The sequence below is a fragment of the Lithobates pipiens genome, unplaced genomic scaffold (assembly GCF_037356315.1).
Source record: "Lithobates pipiens isolate NorthernLeopardFrog02 unplaced genomic scaffold, aLitPip1_a1.2 Scaffold_23, whole genome shotgun sequence".
Classification (NCBI taxonomy): domain Eukaryota; kingdom Metazoa; phylum Chordata; class Amphibia; order Anura; family Ranidae; genus Lithobates; species Lithobates pipiens.
Window position 1 is genome coordinate 148,273,528 of NW_027507785.1, and position 22,280 is coordinate 148,295,807.

Genomic DNA, 22,280 nt, shown 5'->3' on the forward strand with positions numbered 1-22,280 from the left:
CCAAGCCTGTCTCACAGGCTGGGAGATTGGATCGCTGCCGCAGCTGCCTGAGCAACTCCGGCTTTCTCAGATTCTCTCTTCCCCACTCATGCCAGACTGGCGTGTGCCCTGCAACGTAGAGATCGTATTCTAGACCAGGGGAAGACTCCAGCCAGAGATTTCTTCCTTCAGAGAGGTAGAAAGGCAAGTAGCAAATCTCAGTCTCTTGGTATTGAGATATAACAAATCAAAATAGCACAGCTTCAATTCCTCTGGTCCCTCAGATTCCAGCAGAGCATACACAGCAGCATAGGGTGGCATAGGATTTTAACAATGGCCACATAAGCCGGCTTAAATAGGATATGATGGAGCTTACTGACATCCTCATCCTCGCTTGAGGTAAAGCCTGGAGCTTCACATCCGGTTCCTAGTTGGTGCAAACCCCCCCCCAACTTCCAGAACTGAACATTGTCACATGAAGATGTACAAGTTTGACCCTGTGTACACGCTGACATAGAGCTTGTACAGTAGTCCAAGTCGCTCTAGTCAGAATTTGCACCCCTGGTGCCCAATACATGCTCAGCCAGCTGACTGGTGTCTAGGGCTGGGCTGACCCCTTGAAGCACTGGCAAAATCTGACATGTTGGGCACCTGTTAGAAAAAACAAACAGCAGTGGCTTTGGTTAATTTCCTTTTTCAGAGATTCATTTGATTCTTTGCCCTGCTGTTTCCTCATGGTTTCAAAGTGGTTCAGCACCTGTGTGCAGCAAGCTAGGGAAGCAGCTACCTTTATATTGGTGCACAGTGATGTCTTTCAGGCAACCCCTCCATTGTCATGCCCCATGAAATGCATGTGAAAGTATTTTTTTTCCAGCTTGTGCCAAGGATGAAAGAGAAATGCTTCACAAAGTAACTGCTATTGACAGTACTGCTTCATTCAGCTCCAGCACTTTCCACCAAAAGATTGTGTGTGGTAAACTTCAGTGTAAGTGAATTGGGGTGCCAATCAAAATGATCGGCACCGCAACACCCTGCAAGATTGTCTACTGTGCGTATGTGTTGTGGAAATGGGAGGGGAATTTATCAAAACCGGAGCAGACAAAATCTGGAGCAGCTATGCATGGCAACCAATTGGCTTCTACAGGCAGTATCTGTTTTCAAAACCTAAGGCTCTGTTCACACCCAGGTGTTCCGGATTGTGGGCGGAATCGCTGCCATTCTGCCTGCATTTCCTGAATCCCTGCAAAACGTGAGACATGCTAGCGATCCCTTTTTAGCGGGGCTCCAATCGCGGCACAAATTTTTCGCTCGACAAATCGCAGAAAAATCATGCAAACTGTTCTGGAACTTCTTTTTGGGTGACGGGCATCCCACGATTGTGTTTGTGTGATTTTTACTGCGATTAGTGCGATTTTGCCGGGGTGTCATTGGAAATAACAAGATCACAAGAGCGTCCCGCATTTTGCAGCGATTCAGGAATCTCAGGCAGAATTCTGCCTGCGATCCAGAACGCCTAGATGTGAATGGAGCCTTACTGAACAATCTGAAGACAGAGGTGGATTGGTTACTATGCCTAGCTGCTCCAGATTTTTCATGACCAAATATATGGTTGGTTTGTAGTGCTTCTGTGTTTTTTTTTTTTTTGGTAAGTATTTAGATCACTTAAACCTCTGCTGAACCTTGTTTTTAGCATCATTATATTCTTAGTTTTCTTTAATTATTTCTACTCAATACTTTTTATGTAATTTTGCATTTTAGGAAACCCTATAAAGACCTTTGCTTACCTGAACATCAACATTTCAGATGTGAACCTGAAAAAATGTAAGTGTGGTGTGAATCTTTAGAAATAAGCCTGTCTAGTGTCTGCCGTTTTGACATTATATGGTTCCTTTTTATATTCAGCTTCTTGTACGTGTTTGCACAAAATCCCTAGCATGCACTAGGCTACTAGTCAACCTAAGTAATCATGTGCAATTTGTGTAATAATTTTGTCATGGTAGGGCTATCACTACTATTGCTATCACTACTATTCACTACTGTATGGATCATTTCTTTGTTGAATTTCAAATGTACTTATTTTGTATTATTTAACCGCTTGCTGGCCATCATATGACGGCCAGACGGCACGGCTCTCGTTCTGATAGGGTGTCATATGACGGCCTCCCATTTAAACAGGCAATGTGCATGCATCCCTGTTCCTTCGGTGGTGGCATGTCACAGAGACACCGCTCGCCACTGGGGGGGGGGGGTGGGGGGGGTGAACAGCCATTGGGCATGGCTGTTTACCACGTGATCGGCCAATCACAGGTGGTACAGCCCCACTTTGCATGGCACATGTGCACGATCGGGAGCGCACTGCCCATGCATGTCGGTTTCGTGTTCCCGGGAACACTGCTCGTCACCAATGGTGGTAAACGGCCATTTGACGGCGGCTGTTTACCACATGATCGACTGTGATCCTTTCACAGCTGATCACTAAATGTAAACAAACCACGGTAATGAGATGCTACTGGGTTCTCCTCCTCACACACCGATCGTGTGTGAGGGGATTGCGGTAACCTCTCGTTACCGCCTACAGTGTACACCAACACACACTGATTGCCCGTCCCCCCCAATAAAGAGGACCTGTCACCACCCATCAAAGTACCTGTCGCAGTTGATCTGTGTACCTGCCACAGTCCATCAGAGTACCTGAGTACCTGTCACAGCTCATCTGAGTACCCGAGTACCTGAGTGCCTGTCACAGTCCATAGGAGTACTGAGTACCTGTCACTGCCCTTCATTGAACCCGAATACCAGTCACCAGCCCATCAGAGTACCCGAGTACTTGTCACCAGGCGACCACGAGTACCTGTCACCAGCTCATGCCTCATAGAATATATGTTGGTGTGTTTGCTTTCCAAAATTGGGTCATTTTGTAGGTAATTCCACTGGGCTGGTGCTCAAGGACCTTCAAAAGTGTGATAGGTAGGAATGAAATGAGATGTGTAATTTATGCTCCTAGAATGCCTGAAGGTACTACTTCAATTTTGGTCCTCTGTATGTGGCCAGGCTGTGTAAAAGTCTCACACGTGGTATTGCCATACTCGGGAAGAGTAGCAGAATGTATTTTGGGGTTTAATTTGTTGTATGCATATGCTGTGGTAGAAATAACCTGATGGTATGACAATTTTGTAAAAAAAAATAAAAAAATCTTCATTTTGGAAAAGGATTGTGATAAAAAATTACAAAAAAAACTCACCATGCTACTTTAATACCTTGGAATGTCTACTTTCTAAAAAGGGGTCATTTAGGGGGTACTTTTGTTAGTGTCTCAAGAAATGAGATACACCTGATGTACTGAAGGCCTGAACAGATGTGATCAATTTTCAGTGATTGGCACCATAATCGGTAGACTTGCCCTTCCAGGGAGAGAGGCTATTTGGAGCCTCGCTGGATGACATTAATAATGTTACTGGGGATAAGAGTACATTGCTCCCACAGTCCAGGAAAGGTAAGGAGCCACGGCGTAGGCTCAGAAGCTGATTTTTTTTCATCTGCCCAGGTTGGCAGGTAAGCATTCCCAGTACGACAAGGTGCCCGCTGAGGGACAAAAGCGTTCCTGGTTTTGAAAGCTGAACAAGCCTGACTCTCGGGGGGGAGGGGGAGAGTCGCCTTTTGGAGTTTGCAGCTCGGTGGACCTCCCTACTTTCCAACCAGTTGGTCTGTGGACTGGTTTCATCAGGATGCAAGATAGTTTCTTTCTTGTCCGCCGAACAAATTTTTTTTTTCCCTCCAACCTTCATCTTCCGGCTGGTCGGGAAGCCCTTTCCAGGGCAGTACAGGACCTGCTGCTGCACGGGGTGATAATGCCTGTACCAACGCCGGAAAGGTTTCAGGGATTCTACTCCAATCTGTTTGCTGTCCCAAAGAAGGAAGGGGTCTGTCTGGTCCTGGATCTCAAGGCCCTCAACAGTTTTGTGAAAGTACAAAGGTTTACGATGGAATTGGTTCGCTCAGTGGTCGCTGCACTCCATCATGGGGATTTTCTGGCATCTAGACATCAAGGACGCATACTTACATGCCCCCATATGCATCGAGCATCAGAGGTTTCTGCAATTTGCGGTCGGGGACGAGCTCTACCAATTTGTAGCTCTCCCTTTTGGCCTGGCGTCAGCACTCAGGGTCTTCACCAAGGTGCTAGCCACAATTTTGGCTTTGCTAAGGCAGCAAAGGATTGCAATTGTGGGTTACCTGGACGACCTCCTTCTGAGGGCAGCTTCCACCTCAGAATTAAGGGAGGATGTGGCAATCGCCATGCAAACTATTTGGGAGTTTGGATATTGAACCTACAGAAGTCGGTGTTGGTGCCGACACAACGCCTGGAGTACCTGGGCTTGCTTCTGGACTCCTCAGACTCTTCAATCTGCAGTGAAGTTGTTGGTGTCCTGCAGGTGGTCATCGCTGCTTTTTTTGCATGCGAGTCCTGGGTCTCATGGTATCCACTTTCGAGGCGGTACCGTTTGCTCAATTCCACACTCGAGTCTTGCAAAAGGAGATTCTGTCCAAATGGGAAAAATCTCTGTTGTCCCTGGATTGTCAAATTCGAGTGAGCCAGGTAGTCAGGGATTCCTTGCTCTGGTGGCTGAGGTCGCCAGCCCTTCGGTCCGGGAAGTCGTTCCCTCCTCTTCATTGGACGGTGATCACAATGGACACCAGCCTGACCAGATGGGGAGGAGTTTGGGACATGCATTCGGGCCCAGGGCTGCTGGACCCAGGAAGAATCCCGCCTGCTGATCAATGTGCTGGAACTTCCGGTGATCAGGTGCTGCTCCTCCACATGGTCACAGAGGCTGCAGGGGCGTCCGGTCAGGATCCAGTCGGACAACGCCATGGCGGTGCCGTATGTCAACCATCAAGGAGGAACAAGGAGCTCGGCTGCAGTACTGGGGATTGCTCACATCCTGCGGTGGGCAGAGCGGCACGTGCCGGCTCTGTTGCTGTGTACATTCTGGGCATAGAAAACTCTCAAGCAGACTACCTAAGTCGTCAGATGCTGGACCAAGGGGAGTGGTCGCTACATCCGGATGTATTTCGGCTCCTTCGCATAAGGTGGAGCATGCCAGATGTGGATCTCCTGGCTTCTCGACTCAATCAGAAGGTACAGAGGTTTGTGGCCAGGTCAAAAGATCCCTGGGTGGACGCGTTAGACGCGTTGCTGGCTCCATGGGGGAATTATCGGCCGGGGGGATGCCGGTGCTTCCGATTACCCCAGATTGGCCGCGGTGTCCGTGGTACGCCGACGTAGTACAAATGGTGGTGGCTGTTCCTTGGCGGCTGCCGATGCGAGAGGACCTTCTGTTGCAAGGTCCAATACTTTAATCCTGCTTTACGGTCACTGGCTTTAACGGCACGGCCGTTTTGAAAGCAAGGTGCTAAGGGCCCGAGGTCTGTTGGATTCCGTAAATCGGCACTATGCTGAGGGAATGGAAGTCTTCTCGGAATATTTATCGTACGTGGAAGGCCTACATCTCCCTGTGTGAGGAGAGGAGGTGGCGTCCATGCACACTCAGTTTCCAGGATCCTGGTGTTTTTGCAACGAGGAGTGGATCAGAAACTTGCCGTGAGCACCATTAAGGGGCAGATTTCAGCTTTGGCTTTTTTTTTTTTTTTTTTTTTCCAGTGACCCTTGGCGACTTTCATTGGCGAGTATGTTTGTTCAGGGGGTTCGACATGTGGCACCTCCGGTTCAACCACCGCTGCCTCCGTGGGATTTGAATCTGATGCTCTCAGTGCTTCAGGAACCACCGTTTGAAAACATTAGGGAGATCCCCTTATTGACGCTCTCTCAGAAAGTAGTCTTTCTAGTGGCTACATCTGCCAGGAGGGTTTCTGAGTTGGCGGCCTTGTCATGCAAGTCTCCCTACTTTGTCCTCCACAAGTATAAGGCAGTGCTGCAACCAAAGCCTTTCGTTTCTTCCAAGGTTGTTTCGGCTTTTCATCTAAATGAGGACATTGTGCTTCCATCATTATGTCCTTGGCCTTCACACCCTAGAGAGGATGCTTTGCATTCCTTAGACGTGGTCCGGGCTCTGCGGGTGTATCTGTCTGCTATGGCTCCTGGTCCGAAGAAGGGCCTGGCGGTGTAATCGGCCACCATTTCTTGGCGGATCAGACCGATTGTGGTTCAGGCTTATGCCATAAAGGGTTGGGTGCCTCCCTTTCCTGTCACGGCACATTCTTCCAGGGCAATTGGTGCCTCTTGGGTTTTCTGACATCAAGCGTCTGTTTCTCAGATGTGTAAGGCAGTGACCTGGTCGTCCGTTCAGTTTCACTAAATTTTACAAGGTTGATTTGAGCACATCTTCGGATGCTTGCTTCAGCCCCAAAGTTTTTTGCAGGCGGCTGTTTAAGGTTGCAACTCCTCTGTTGAGGAGCTCTAGTTGTTATGGGTGGAGTTATCGTCGTTTGCTTTTCCCACCCCTCATTTTTTTTACACTGCTTGGGGACGTCTCTAAGGTCAAGATTTAAGGTGCGGTGTCTGTCAATGAACGAAAGAGAAAATAGGATTTTTGTACTTGCCGTAAAATCCTTTTCTCTGAAGTTCATTGACGGACATAGCACCCACCCCTCCTAATTATGTTTGTTCTGCTTTTGATGAACTGAGCTGCTGGATGCAGTGTGAGGGGTTATAGCCAGTAGGACCACCCCGGGTAGTACTGTGTAGTTTTTCTGTTTTTAACATGTTCTGCCTAGTCCTCTGAAGATCAAGATTAGGGATGAGCCAAACACCTCCCGGTTTGGTTCGCACCAGAACTTGCGAGCAAACCGAAAATTTGGGCAAAATTTAGAACCCCATTGAAGTCTATGGGACTCGAACGTTTGAAATCAAAAGTGCTAATTTTAAAGGCTAATATGTGAGTTATTGTCCTAAAAAGGGTTTGGGGACCTGGGTCCTGCCCCAGGGGACATGTATCAATGCAAAAAAAAGTTTTTAAAACTGATGTTTTTTTGGGGAGCAGTGATTTTAATGATGCCTAAAGTGAAAAAAAAGTGAAATATTCCTTTAAATATCATACCTGGGGGGGGGTATCTATAGTATGCCTGTAAGGTAGCGCATGTTTCCCGTGCTTAGAACAGTCCCTGCACAAAATTACATTTTTAAAGGTATAAAAGTAATTTAAAACTGCTTGCGGCTTTAAAGAGATTGTAAAGCGAATTTTTAAATTTTTTTTTTAAAATAACAAACATGTTATACTTACCTCCACTGTGCAGCTCGTTTTGCACAGAGTGGCCCCGAACCTGCTCTTCTGGGGTCCCTCGGCGGCTTTCTCGGCTTCCTCCCTCAGATGCTTCTCACGTCCTTGCGAGCTCCCTCGCATGGTGAGAAGCATCTGCGGGCGCGCTCCCGTGATACAGCCGGCGGCTATAGCCGCTCGCTGTATCACACGCCCCCGCCCCCTGGTGCTCCGCGTCAGTGGATGTGATTGACAGCAGCGTGAGCCAATGGCTGCGCTGCTTTCCATCCATCCACTCCAGCCAATCACCGGCCAGGCTGAACGGTGGAAAGGACGTTGGGGGACGAGCGCAGGACATTCGAGTGGTGAGGTAAGTAAAACAGGGGGACTGGGGACGCTGGCAGTGTCAGATGTCTTTTCACCTTAATGCATAGAATGCATTAAGGTGAAAAAACATTTACCTTTACAACCCCTTTAATGTAATGTCCTGGTCCCAGCAATATGGATGAAAATCAGTGAGACAAACTGCATGGGTACCTCACCCTCTTTGGGTCTTGTATGGATATTAAGGGGAACCCCACACCCAAATAAAAAAAAGGAAAGGAGTGGGGCCCCCTAGGCCCTATATACTTTGAACAGCAGTATACAGGCAGGTAGAATCTACATCAATCTAGTAGAATCTGTTTGTGATTTTGAACTGATACGTTTTTAAAGTGTAGCTCCATGCAAAAAATCTATTTTTAAGCTTTTTGGAAAACATAGGGAAGGGTTATCACCCCTGTAACACTTTTTTAAAATGACAAGGCTTGCAATGCAAGGCTGCGACGACGCTGACAAGGCTGCAGATGGACATTTAAATGTATGTGTTTGTTCCCCCCTAAAAGTTTTTTCCCTTTTTAAATTTCCTCCTAAACTTGGGGCACGTGTTCTACACCGATAAATACAGTATATCAAGAATTGTAATTACATGCACCTGTTGAACAAGGGCAGAAAAATTGGGCCTTTGGTTATGGTGTTGCCACAACACTGTAAGCCCTCACAGTTACTCTTGGTGGGTGCAGGAATGGGCCCTGCTATGAAATATTAGATAAAGAATTGTAATTACATGTACCTGTTGAACAGGGGCAGAAAAATTGGGCCTTAGGCACTGGTGCCACAACACTACAACCCCTCACAGATACTCTAGTTGGAGTGCAGGAAAGAGCCCTGCTGCAACATATTGCATCAAATATTGTAATTGCATGCCCTGTTAAACGGGGGCTGAAAAATTGGGCCTTAGCCACCGGTGGCGGTGCCCAGAACCAAAAATGTTCTTGCAAGCTATCGGCAAGATCATTGAGGAGGAATGGGATAGTCATTCAGCATAGGCCTTCTTGAAGGGATCTGACATTTCAAAAAAAAAAAAATTGGTTATATCAGGATCAGGCGCTGATGGTGATCCAAGACTGATTCATTTTTATGAAGGTCAGTTGATCAACCGAGTTGGTGGACAGGCGCACCCTGTGATCAGTTACAAAGCCTCCAGCAGCACTGAATGTGCGTTCCGAAAGTACGCTGGATGCAGGACAGGCCAGCAGCTCAATTGCATACTGTGCAAGCTCTGGCCAGTGATCCATCCTCAAAACCCAGTAACCCAGAGAATTTTCGGTGGGAAAGGTATCCAAGACTGATCTTGCCCCCTAGGTATTCCTGCAGCATGTAAATCAGATGCTGGCGATGGCTGCTGGAATCGACCATACTTTGGGGCTGCGGACTAAAAAATTGTCTGAATGCATTGGTCAGACGGCCACCTTCTCCACCGCTCCTTCTGTGACTGACAGAAGCCTCAGCAGCATGTTGTCCAGGACCAGGAATTTGTAACCTCCCAGTCTCTGGGAACGCTTGCACAGACCTTTCTGCAAGGCCTCCCGAAGATGTATCATCCTGCTCCCACTGCGATGGCAGAGGACTCCCCCCCTTACCTCTCAAGGCCCCCAGGCAGGCCAGCAGGAGCACTGTCTGTATAAAGGGGGCCTTGAGAGGTAAGGGGGGAGTCCTCTTCCTGCATCTGTTCTGCCTCAAGTGCCCTGTCCATTATTCCACGCAACGTGTGCTCCAACAGGTGGACAAGAGGGACAGTGTCACTGATTCATGCACTGCCACTGCTCACCATCCTCGTGGCCTCCTAAACAGGACAGATCAAGCTCCCCTGACCCTGTCCTATTGCCATAGTCGCACAGGTACTCCTTGATGGCCCTCTGCTGCTCGTGCAGCAGCTGCAGCATGTCTAACGTTGAGTTCCACCTGGTGAGCATGTCACAGATTAGGTGGTTCTTGGGCAGGTTAAATTTCTTTTTGGAGGTCAGCCAGCCGAGCTCTGGCATCATATGACCAGCGGAAATGCACACAGACTTTTCTGGCCTGCATCAGAACATCCTGTAAGCCTGGGTACCTGCCCAAGAACCGCTGCACCACCAAGTTAAGGACGTGAGCCAAAAAGGGCACATGGGTCAGTTATCTCTGTCGGAGGGTGGAGAGGAGGTTGGTGACATTGTTGAAAACCACTATTTCTGGCTTAAGCTGGCGTTGCGTCAACCACCTCTCCACCTGCCCCTGTCTATTTATCTCTGCCACCGCAACACACTACACAAAGCCGCCATGTAGGCTGCCTTATATAGTGTGGGGCGTGTACTAAACCCCGTGGCTTTGGCCAATCACGGCTCTCCGTTTTTTCTGCGCTGTGATTGGCCAAAAATGCGGGTCATAGTGCATGCTTGGCCAATCAGCAGCCAACAATGCACTGCGATGCCACAGTGAATTATGGGCCGTGATGCGCCACTTGAATTTGGCTTGAACAGTTGGAATTCGCCGAACAGGCGATGTACATGTCGAACACGAAGCTCATCCGTAGTCAAGATGAAGATGCTGTGTCCATCAATGAATTTCGGAGAAAATAATTTTACGGCGAATACAAAAATCCTATTTCTTTTCAGCAACCACTTGCTTCACACTCTTTGGTTCGTAGCTTTATTCAGGGGGCAATGCGGCTTAAGACCTCCGGTTAAGTCACCCCTGGACCTTTGGAACTTGAATTTAGTCTTGTCGGCATTATAGAAACTGCTTTTTGAGCCGATACGACATATTCCCTTGATCCTTTTTGACAAGGAAACTTGTTTTGCCAGTAGCCATATCTTCTGCAAGAATGGTATCAGTTGGCTGCTCTTTCTTGTAAAGAGCCATATTTAATTATTCACAAGGAATAAGGTTGTTTTGTGTCCTCATCCTAATTTTCTACCTAGGGTAGTCTCAGGTTTTCATTTAAACCAGGATATTGTTCTACCTTAATTTTTTCCCAGAAACCCGTTCTGCAAAAGAAAAGTCACTACATTCTCTTGATGTGAGAGCAGTCAAAATCTACTTAAGAACGACTGTTCAGATTCGGAAAAAAAAAAAAACTGATGTTTTGATTGTGTTGCCTTAAGGTTCTAAAAGAGGACAGGCAGCATTGAAATCTACTATTTCTAAATGGATTCAGCAAGTAATTATACAAGCTTATGGTTTAAAGAGGAAAGTTCCACCTTTTCATATTAACCACTCCAGCCCCGGACCAATTGTCAGCCTAAGGACCAGAGGTCTTTTTACAATTTCTCACTGCACTGCTTTAACTGGTAATTGCGCGGTCATGCAATGTTGTACCCAAACGAAATTTGCGTCATTTTCTTCCCACAAATAGAGCTTTCTTTTGATGGTATTTGATTGCCTCTGCGATTTATTTTTTATTTTTTGCGATGTAAATGGAAAAGAAGAAAATTTCGAGAAAAAAAGATTTTCTACTTTGTTATAAGAAAAATCGAATAAACTCAATTTTAGTCATACATTTAGGGCAAAATTTATTCAGCCACATGTCTTTAGTAAAAAAAAAAAAATGTCAATAAGCGTATATTAATTGGTTTGCGCAAAAGTTATAGCGTCTACAAACTAGAGTACATTTTCTGGAATTTACACAGCTTTTAATTTACGACTGCCTATCTCATTTCTTGAGGTGCTAAAATGGCAGGGCAGTACAAATCCCCCCCCCAAATGACCCCATTTTGGAAAGTAGACCCCTCAAGGAAATTGCTGAGGGGCATGTTGAGCCCATTGAATATTTTTTTTTTTTTTTTTGTCCCAAGTGATTGAATAATGACACAAAAAAAAAGTTCACAAAAAGTTGTCACTAAATGATATATTGCTCACATATGCTATGGGCATAAGTGAAATTACACCCCAAAATAAATTCTGCTGCTTCTCCCGAGTACGGGGATACCACATGTGCGGGACTTTTTGGGAGCCTAGCCACGTACAGGACCCCGAAAACCAAGCACTGCCTTCCGGATTTAAATATAAAACGCTACCAAAAAAAACTGTTAGCGATTGCAGGGATCAGGCCTAACTCTGCGAACGCTGCAGTTATGTGTTTTAGTGTTTTGTAAGTGACAGTGATCGATCGATACTGCACTTGGGTGGGCTGGGTGGAGGGGCAAAACGCAGGTGCTAGCAGGTATCTGGGCTGATCCCACTAACAATGCGTTTTTTTGGAACCCTAAACTGCTGTGGACGCTAGTATAGATCTGATCAGATCAGATATTGATCTGTTCAGATTCTATACCACTACGGGAGGGTTATGCTTTGCGCGTGGGTGTTAGCGGTACTGGCACTAACCTAGCGCTGCCTGGGGTGACGCAGACCCTGACCCTAAAACCTAATTGATATCACCCGCCGGGTGATCAGGGGGTTAAACCTTTATTGGGTAATAAATGGTGGGTGCCCTGATGCTATAAAAAGCAAACTAACTAACCAGAGTCACCCGTAACACTTATACGGTGATCACAGGTGAAAGGGTTAACTAGGGGCAATCAGGGGGTTCAAATTTTTATTAGGTAGTATATGGGGGTCCCTGGCACTATATTAAAACCTGACGGGGAACCTAAATAACTAACTGGCTAACCAGCGTCACCAGTGGCACTTATACGGTGATAACTGGTGAAAGGGTTAACTAGGGGCAATCGGGGGGTTAAAACCATTATTGGGTAGCATATGGGGGTACCTATCGCTATAAAAACCTGGCGGTGAACCTAAAAAAATAACTAGCGGCACCAGTGACACTAATGCAGCGATCAGAAAAACGATCGCTTAGTGATGCTGGCAAAAGGGGGTGATAGGGTTAACTAGGGGCAATCAGGGGGTTAAAACCATTATTGGGTAGTATATCGGGGAATTTAGGGGGGGGGGATTTGTGTGCCTATGTGTACCTGCATGTCAGTGTAGTGTTGGTGCACACTTACTTTCTGTGTTCTCCTCGTAGTCCAGTCAAAAAGACCGCCCCAAGGAGAATGGCATCACTTCCTCCCTGCCTGTGTTTACTATACACAGTGGGGGAAGCTTTTCATTCGCCAGGAGTGATCGAGAGGGCATGGCCAGAAACCAACGGCCATCCCCTCATCCCGAATCGCTCCTGCAGCGAAACGGACTGCCGCATCCAGCGGGAGGGGGTCCGATGGGACCCCCCCACCCGCTGGAAGGCGAGCACGTACATGTACGTGCTTGTGCCTGTCAGTGCCATTGCACCGACGTACATTGCCATGCGGCGGTCCTTAAGTGGTTAACCACTTAACAACTGGCTCATAGCCGAATGACGGCTACAGGGCGGTTGTTTAACTCTGAGAGGCCATCATATGACGTCCTCCCAGAATTCCGCTCTCGCGCGCCCCCTGGAGCGTGCACTCGAGAGCATCCGTGACCGCTGGGTCCTGATCGCGGCCGTTTACCACGTGATCGCTCCATCAAATGACGGAGCGATCACTTGTAAACAAACAGGCATCATGTTATGATGTCGGTTCCTCCCTCCCCTCTCTGTACCGATCGGTACAGTGGAGGGGAAAGAGATCGGTGTCAGCAGCGCTGTGGGCTGGATCTGCAGTGCCCACAGTGCTGCTCACCGAAAATTAACCCCTCAACACCTTGCCAATACTCTGCGAATACCCAGCAATACCCAATACTCTGCAATACCCTGCCAATATTCTGCAATACCCAATACCCTGCCAATACTCTGCCATTTAAAAAAAAAAAAAATTATTTCAGGCTTTCCAGCCTAGAGGTGAGATGTGGGGTCTTATTGACCCCCATATCTCACTGTAAAGAGGACCTTTCATGTCATATTCCTATTACAAGGGATGTTTACATTCCTTGTAATAGGAATTAAAGTGATCAAAAAAAAAATATTTTTTGGGGAAAAAAATGTCAAACTAAAATAAAGTAAAATGAACAATAAAAATAAAATAAATTTAAAATGTCCCTGTCCCCATGTGCTCGCATGCAGAAGCGAACACATACGTAAGTCCCACCCACGTATGAAAACGGTGTTCAAACCACACATGTGAGGTATCGCTGCGAACGTTATAGCGAGAGCAATAATTTTAGCCCTAGACCTCCTCTGTAACTCAAAACATGTAACCAGTAAAAAAAATTAAATCGTCGCCTATGGGGATTTTTAAGTAGCGACGTTTCACCATTCCACGAGTGTGTGCAATTTTGAAGAGTGACATGTTGGGTATCTATTTATTTACTCAGCGTAACTTCATCTTTCACATTATGCAAAAACATTGGACTAACTTTGCTGTTTTTTATTTTTGGCACAAATTTTATTTCCAAAATAAAAGCGTTAAAAAAATTGCTGCGCAAATACCGTGCGTGATAAAAAGTTGCAACGACCACCATTGTATTCTCTAGGGCCTTTGCTAAAAAAATATATGTTTTGGGGTTCTATGTAATTTTCTAGCAAATAAATGATGATTTTTACATGTAGGAGAGAAATGTCAGAATTGGCCTGGGTGCTCCAGAATGCCTGATGGTGCTCCCTGCATGTTGGGCCTCTGTATGTGGCCACGCTGTGTAAAAGTCTCACACATGTGGTATCGCCATACTCGGGAGTAATAGCAGAATGTGTTTTGGGGTGTAATTTGTGGTATGCATATGCTGTGTGTGAGAAATTACCTGATAATATGACAATTTTGTGAAAAAAAAAAGAAAATAAATCTTTATTTTGCAAATAATTGTAGGAAAAAATGACAACTTCAAAAAACTCATCATGCCTCTTACTAAATATATTGGAATGTCTTCTTTCAAAAAAGGGGTCATTTGGGGGGTAATTGTACTTTTATGGCATGTTAGGTTCTCAAGAAATGAGGCAGTCAGTCCTTCAGGTGTTCAGTTGTCAGATATTGGCACCATAGCTTTGGATATTGGACTCTATAACTTTCACAAAGACCAAATAATATCCACCAATTTGTACTTAGTTTTACCTAAGATATGTAGTAGTATAAATTTTGGACAAAATTTATGAAGAAAAATTACTAATCTGCTTAATTGTATAACAGAAACTAAGAAAAATTCAAATTTTTACAGAATTTTATGTCTTTATTCTTTTATAGCACAAAAAATAAAAAACCCAGCAGTGATTAAATACCACCAAAAGAAAGCTCTATTTGTGTGAAAAAAAGGACAAAAATTTCATATGGTTACAGTGTTGCATGACTGAGTAATTGTCATTCAAAATGTGAGAGCACCGAAAGCTGAAAATTGGTCTGGTTACTAAGGGTGTTTAAGTGCCCAGTGGTTAAAGCATACCCCACTAGGGCAGTTAGTGCTTTGTGGGGGTGCATCACCAATCCATGGTTCAAATCTGCAAGGCCTCAACTTGGTCAGTCCATACATTTGCCAAACCTTATCAGGTGAATGTAAAAAGGCATGAGTATACTGCCTTTGGGCGTAGTGTGCTGTAGGCAGCAGTATAACTCCTCTAGTCTCATGTTGTCTCCCTCCCCTCAGTTGGTATTGCTATGGGACATCCCACATAGTAACTACTATGGCTCTGTGTCCTGTGATGTACGATAAGAAAATAGGATTTTTATAACAGCTTACCTGTAAAATCCCTTTCTTTGAAGTACATCACAGGACACAAAGGTCCCGCCCTTCTTTTTAGTAAACACGTGTATTGCTTTGCTACAAAAACGGAGGTACTCCCAGTAGTGGGAGCGGTTATATAGGGAGTACTTCCTGTCTTAGGGTGTGCCACTGTCCATCACCTGAAGGTGGCCTATAACCCACATATTAACTACTATGGCTCTGTGTCCCGTGATGTACTTCAAAGAGAAGGATTTTACAGGTAAGCTATTATAAAAATCCTATTTTTAGCCTCCATCGATATATAGGACCCCTACTTACACGTACCTATCTTTCAGCCTCACCAAAGGTTCCAACGTTTTGCAGTAGATGAATGTAATTTTCAGTTTGTGGCTCTACCGTTTAGGCTTGCTGCAGCTCCCCGGGTTTTCACAAAGATTTTAGTACCAGTACCGAGTCTTTAAAGGGCCCAAGGGATCCTGGTGCTTGGGTATCTGGACGACCTCCTCAGAGATCACTCGGTACAGGCTCTAGAACAGAGAATAATATACACAGTGAGGTATTTGAAAAGCTTAGGCTGGATCATCATAAATACTGAATAGCCAGCCTTGAGACCAACTCAGTCTAAGATATTTAGGTCTGATTCTAAACACGGTCCAAGCCAGAGTATTCTTGCCACCCATAAAGGATCTGTGCCTTGAAGGATCAGGCCCCTCCGATAAGGGGCATCAAAAAACCCTCCATTTGGCTCTGTATGAGTCTTCTAGGGAGAATGGTATTGACAGTGCCGTATGCCCAGTTCCATTCCAGGCCTTCACAACAAGACATCTTGTAACAGAGGAAGATAAGCCCTGGATTATCCAATGCGCTTAGCTCCTCAGGCATGCTTAAGCCTAAACTGGGGGTTGTAAGATCAGAACCTGCAAAAGGGAAAATCCTTTCTCCCGGTAACTTGGAGAGTACTGACTACGGATGCCAGTCTCTCAGGCTGGGGATCAACCCTAGACGGGCTCACAGCTCAGGCGAAATGGTCAGGGATAGAGCAGATCCTGCCATTCAACATCTTAGAATTATGGGCAGTACGTCTGGCCCTACGATCCTGGACGGTAGAGCTTCAGGACTGCCCCATCAGGGTTCAGTCCGACAATGCCATGGCAGTGGGCTATATAAATGACTAAGGTGGTACCTGGAGTCATTCAGCTTTGAAGGAGGTGAACTACATACTAGCCTGGGCAGAGGGACATGTGCCAATAATATCGGCAGTCCATATCCTGGGAGTAGAGAACTGAAACGCAGATTATCTCAGCCACCAGCATATCTGCCCAGCAGAATGGTCCCTACACCCAGGAACTTTGCCAACATTGGGGATGGCCAGAGGTCGTCCTACTGGCATCTGGGTTCTCCAACAATCTACAGCCATTTGTGTCTCCAAACAAGAAGTCCCCTGGAAATTGGAGCAGATGCTCTGATAGTTCCATGGAGCCAGTACTCCCTGGTTAATGCTTTCTCTCCGTTCCCTCTTCTTCCACATTTTGTTGCACAGGATTAGGAGAAAGGGGATTCCAGTCAATCTGGTAGCAGCAGCCTGGCCCAGAAGGCCCTGTTTCCCGAAGATTGTGAAACTGACAATATACGCTTCCACGATGTCTCGATCTAATGTCTCAAGGTCTTATATTCCACCCCAATTTACAGTCTCTAAATTTGATGGCATGGCTATTGAAGCCAGGATGTTTAAGGAGCATGGCATCTCTGGACCAGTGGTGTCTACGCTAATGAATGCTAGAAAAACTGCCAATAGGAAGATTTATCATAAGGTCTGGAAGGCTTGAATTGCTTGGTGTGAAGTCAGAAAATGGCATCCTCGGAAAGATCTGATTGGAAGAATTCTCTCTTTTCTAGTCAGCTGTGGAAATCAAATTGGCTTTGAGCACAATCAGAGGTTAAGTTTTTGCCCTATCAGTATTTTTCCAAAGGCCTTAAGCCTCCCTTTCACTGATCCGCACCTTTTATGCTAGTTCCAACTCGCTTGCTTTAGGTCACCTATGTGTTCTTGGGACTTGAACTTGGTGTGGTCTGTTACAGAAACAACCATTTGAACCTATTAAGAAAATTCCATTAGACTTGCTGTCATGCAAGCTAGCCTTCCTGATGGCCATCACCTCGGCTAGAAGGGTGTCAGAGTTGGCGGCCCTTTCGTGCAGGAAACCGTACTTGATTCTTCACGATGACAGTCGTGTCACGACCTGTTCCATCCTTTTTGTCAAAGGTAGCGTTGACCTTTCATGTAATTTATGAAATTATTTTGCCGCGTTCTTTTTTTTCAGCCTCATTCGGCTGAAGAGAGATGACTGCATTCCTTGAATGTTGACCGGGCAGTCAAAGTTTATATGTCTAGATCTCCGGAGATCCAAGGATCAGACTTGTTTTTCTTTCACCAAAAGGACCCAAGAAGGGACTGGCAACTTCCAAGGCTTCCATTGCCAATTGGGTCTGTCAATTGGTCATTCAGGGCTATGGTCTGAAACCTAAAGCTCCTCCCTTTTAGGGTGAGAGCTCATTCTACCAGGGGTGTAAGAACCCTGAGCTTTTCACCATTATGTAACTGTGGCTCAGATTTGTAGGACTGCTACCTGGTCTTTACTTCATACGTTCACAAAATGTTATCAAGTAGATGTTTGAGCAACCGAGGATCCGGCTTTTGGCCACAGTGTACTGTGGGCTTCCGTATAAGTTCTGATAGCTATAGTTTGGCAGGGTGTTTCCCTCCCCTCCCCTCCCCTCAAGGCTAATGCTCTGGGACATCCCGGCAGGTAATGAATATTAGCTTGAATGTGTCTAATGATGTATGAAAAAGAAAATGGGATTTTTACATCATACTTACCTGTAAAATACTCTTTTTTATTTTTTTCAGTACATCATGGGGCACAGAGATCCCTTCCCTCTTTTTTGAGGATTTGTGCTTGCTACAAAACTTAAAGTACTGCCTGTATGGGGTGGGTTATATAGGGGATCACTTCCTGTCTGAAGACATTTGGTCTACCAGTGTCCATTCACCTAATTAAGTATAACCCAGCAGATAATATTAGCCTGACTCTGTGTCTGTGATTTTACATGCAAGTATGACGTAAAAATCAAATTTTTTTGGCCACAACCATAAAAGCTACATTTGGAGAGAAGTCAACAAGGCCTATGATAAAACGGGGAGGTGAATCACTGAATTTTTGGGGATGTGTGAGCTACAAAGGCACAGGAAGTTTGGTCAAAATTGATGGCAAGAAGAATGCAGTATATTATCAATAAAAACTGGAAGAACATTTTGCATTTATCAGCTAGGAAGCTGAGCATGAGACATACTTTGGACATTCCAACATGACAATGACTACAGCAGAATAAAGTGAAGGTTCTGGAGTGACCATCTCACCTATTGGGTGAAAGACTTAGAAGCCATACTATACTTCTTTATATTATAGCAGACAAGGTGGACCTTCTAACAGTATGTGTCCCAACAATATGAATCAGTCACTATTTCTAATATGGCACATACATTGTTCCCAGAGTCTGTGGGTCTTGGGGGGGACATGGACCTGAATCCAAAGTAACACCACCTCCAGGGCCCATAATCGGTAATCTAGAGGCCAGTATTCAGTCCCCTCCAAAAGCTGCTGTCCCGGGTTTGTGTTATCATTCATATTTTCTGAACATTTACTAAGAAATCATAAATTCTGCTAGGGTATTCAAACTTATGAGCCCAACTGTATATACAATTACAATTCTTAAAGTTGTATTTTTGAGAATTTATTTAATTATTGAAATATTAGTGCTCTTGGTTAATCCAAAATGTTAATAAGCCTTAAACGTGAATGTTTAAGAAAGTGAGGTTTTGGCATTCTTAGGAGAAGATCTAGGTGTGCAGAATTATTGGGCAACTATTGGTGTGCAACAAAAAATTTCCCATCTCGCTTGTTTTAATCTGTTAAAGTGAGAAAAATGAACCAACTCAAAATGCATAAATAAACATTTGACATTTCCAAAAAAACAAAAACAAAACAGTGACCAATGTAGCCACCCTTCTTTTCAATAACAGTCGTTGGCCCTTCCATTCATGGAGTCTGTCAGTTTCTTGATCTGTTGATCATCTTTTTGTACAGCAGCAACCACCGCCTCCCAGACACTGTTCAGAGAGGTGTATGGTTTTCCTTCACTGTAAATCTCCCATTTTAAGAAGGGCTCACAAGCTCTCAATAGGGGTTTAGGTCTGGTATGGAAGGGGGCCATGTCATTATTTCATCTTGAAGGCTTTTACTGGCTAGCCACAAAGTGGAGTACTTTGATGCATGCAATGGAGCATTGTCCTGCACAAATATGGTCTTCTTGAAAGATGTACACTGCTTGAAGAAAGTGTCTGTAAAAAACTGGCAGTAGGTTTGAGATTTGATTTTTGAGTCCATCTTCCAACCCGAGAAGGTCCTACTAACTAATTTTTAATACCAGTACCCCTCCTCCACCTTGCTGACATCTGAATCTAAGTGGAGCTCTGTGCCCGTTACTGATCCAGCCACAGGCCCATCCATCTGGTCTGTCAAGAATCTGTCACTCCTCTCGTCGGTCCATAAAAACGTAGAAAAAATAAATGTCTTCAAATGTTTCTTATGTAAAGGTAAATAAATTCTGCGCCCGTCTCTAAAAGGTGAAAATATAACTGTCACAAATTTATAAGATTACATGCTTAATCCAAACAATATTACTAAACAGAAAAAGTTGCACAAATATAAATGGTGAAAATGTGTGTGTAAAAACACCCTTGAAATAATGTAATTTTATAAAAATCGTGATAAAAATGCAAAAAATTATTTGTGTAAATTCTAAAAATTTATATCAAAAATTGAAGGGACTATGTGAAAAAAAGTAAAGATGGGTCATATATGTTGCATGTGAAATAATGACAGTAAAAAAGCTTCTGAAACACACCAACCTACAGACAAAAATAAATGATCCACAATTCAACAAGTGAATATGAAAATGTGTGTGTGTGTGTGTGTGTGTGTGTGTGTGTGTATATATGATGCTAAAACCTCAAAAGTCCAAAAACACACAAAAAAATCTAAATTTTTTTTATATAGTGTGTGTATATATACACACACGTATTTAGTCAGCCAACAATTGTGCAAGTTCTCCTACTTAAAGATAAGAGGCCTGTGATTATCATAGGTATACCTCAACTAGGAGAGACAAAATGTGGAAACAAATCCAGACAATCACATTGTCTGATTTTATTTTATATAAAAATTTAGGAGGGGAATTTAAGGAAAAAAAACTTGCATTTAAATGTCCATCTGAAGCCTTGTCAGTGTCATTTGCAGCCTTGTCATGCAGCCTGTCCACCATTGCAGCCTTGTCATGCAGCCTGCCCACCATTGCAGCCTTGTCATGCAGCCTGCCCACCATTGCAGCCTTGTCATGCAGCCTGCCCACCATTGCAGCCTTGTCATGCAGCCTGCCCACCATTGCAGCCTTGTCATGCAGCCTGCCCACCATTGCAGCCTTGTCATGCAGCCTGTCCACCATTGCAGCCTTGTCATGCAGCCTGTCCACCATTGCAGCCTTGTCATGCAGCCTGTCCACCATTGCAGCCTTGTCATGCAGCCTGTCCACCATTGCAGCCTTGTCATGCAGCCTGTCCACCATTGCAGCCTTGTCATGCAGCCTGTCCACCATTGCAGCCTTGTCATGCAGCCTGTCCACCATTGCAGCCTTGTCATGCAGCCTGTCCACCATTGCAGCCTTGTCATGCAGCCTGTCCACCATTGCAGCCTTGTCATGCAGCCTGTCCACCATTGCAGCCTTGTCATGCAGCCTGTCCACCATTGCAGCCTTGTCATGCAGCCTGTCCACCATTGCAGCCTTGTCATGCAGCCTGTCCACCATTGCAGCCTTGTCATGCAGCCTGTCCACCATTGCAGCCTTGTCATGCAGCCTGTCCACCATTGCAGCCTTGTGCATCGTTGTCCCCTTGTCAGTGATAATTTCAGCTTTTATTTTTAAAAATGGCTGTTCTCGTCAGCTTTCGGCTGCTTTCGGCCCTTCTCGGTGAAAGCTGCCGAGAAGTGCCGAAGGCAGCTGAAAGCTGCCCAGAGCTCAAAAATCACTCAGAAATCGCGGAGGATCGGCGTATAACGCACCCACGATTTCCCCCTGATTTTAAGGGGAAATAAGTGCGTGTTATACGCCGATAAATACAGTATTTGCAAATTGTGGTGGAAAATAAGTATTTTGTCTCTAGCAAAAGTTCATATCAATACTTTTTTATATATCCTTTTGTTGGCAATGACAGAGGCCAAACGTTTTCTGTAAATCTTCACAAGGTTGTCACACACTGTTGCTGGTATGTTGGCCCATTCCTCCATGTAGATCTCCTCTAGAGCAGTGATGTTTTGGGGCTGTCCCTGGGCAACACAGACTTTCAACTCCCTCCAAAGGTTTTCTACGGGGTTAAGATCTGGAGACTGGCTAGGCCAGTCCAGGACCTTGAAATGCTTCTTATGTTGCCCTGGCTGTGTGTTTTGGGATCATCGTCATGCTGAAAGACCCAGCCAGGTTTAATCTTCAATGCCCTTGCTGATGGGAGGAGGTTTGCACTCAAAATCTCCCGATACATGGCCCCATTCTTTCTTTCATGTACATGGATCAGTCGTCCTGTTCCCTTTGCAGAGAAACAGCTCCAAAGCATGATGTTGCCACCCCCATGCTTCACAGTAGGTATGGTGTTCTTTGGTTGCAACTCAACATTCTCTCTCCTCCAAACACAAGTTGTGTTTCTACCAAACAGTTCTTCTTTGGTTTCATTTGACCATATGACATTCTCCCAATCCTCTTCTGGATCATACAAATGCTCTCTAGCAAACCTTAGACGGGCCCGGACATGTACTGGCTTAAGCAGGGGGACACGTCTGGCACTGCAGGAGTCCCTGGCGACATAGTGTGTTACTGATGGTAGCCTTTGTTGCGTTGGTCCCAACTCTCTGCAGGTCATTCACTAGGTCCCCCGTGTGGTTCTGGGATTTTTGCTCGACGTTCTTGTGATCATTTTGACCCCATGGAGTGAGATCTTCCATTTTCTAATTATTGCTCCCACAGTTGATTTCTTCACACCAAGCTGCTGGCCTA

General features: G+C 45.3%; 1 protein-coding gene across 10 annotated transcripts in view; it reads left to right on the forward strand.

The window, feature by feature from the left end:
* The window catches only part of NOL8 (nucleolar protein 8), an 828,826-nt gene that overhangs the window by 66,436 nt on the left and 740,110 nt on the right, over positions 1 to 22,280 (forward strand). For 9 of the 10 annotated variants that reach the window (XR_013262355.1, XM_077452483.1, XM_077452484.1 and 6 more), the window contains one exon: positions 1,738 to 1,800. The exons of the other annotated variant lie outside the window; for it this stretch is intronic. Coding sequence is in view for 7 of the 9 variants with exons in the window: in XM_077452483.1 (XP_077308609.1) it covers positions 1,738 to 1,800 (63 nt within the window). In the remaining 2 variants the exon portion in view is untranslated. The remainder of the gene's footprint in view (positions 1 to 1,737; positions 1,801 to 22,280) is intronic. 10 annotated transcript variants of the gene reach the window in all.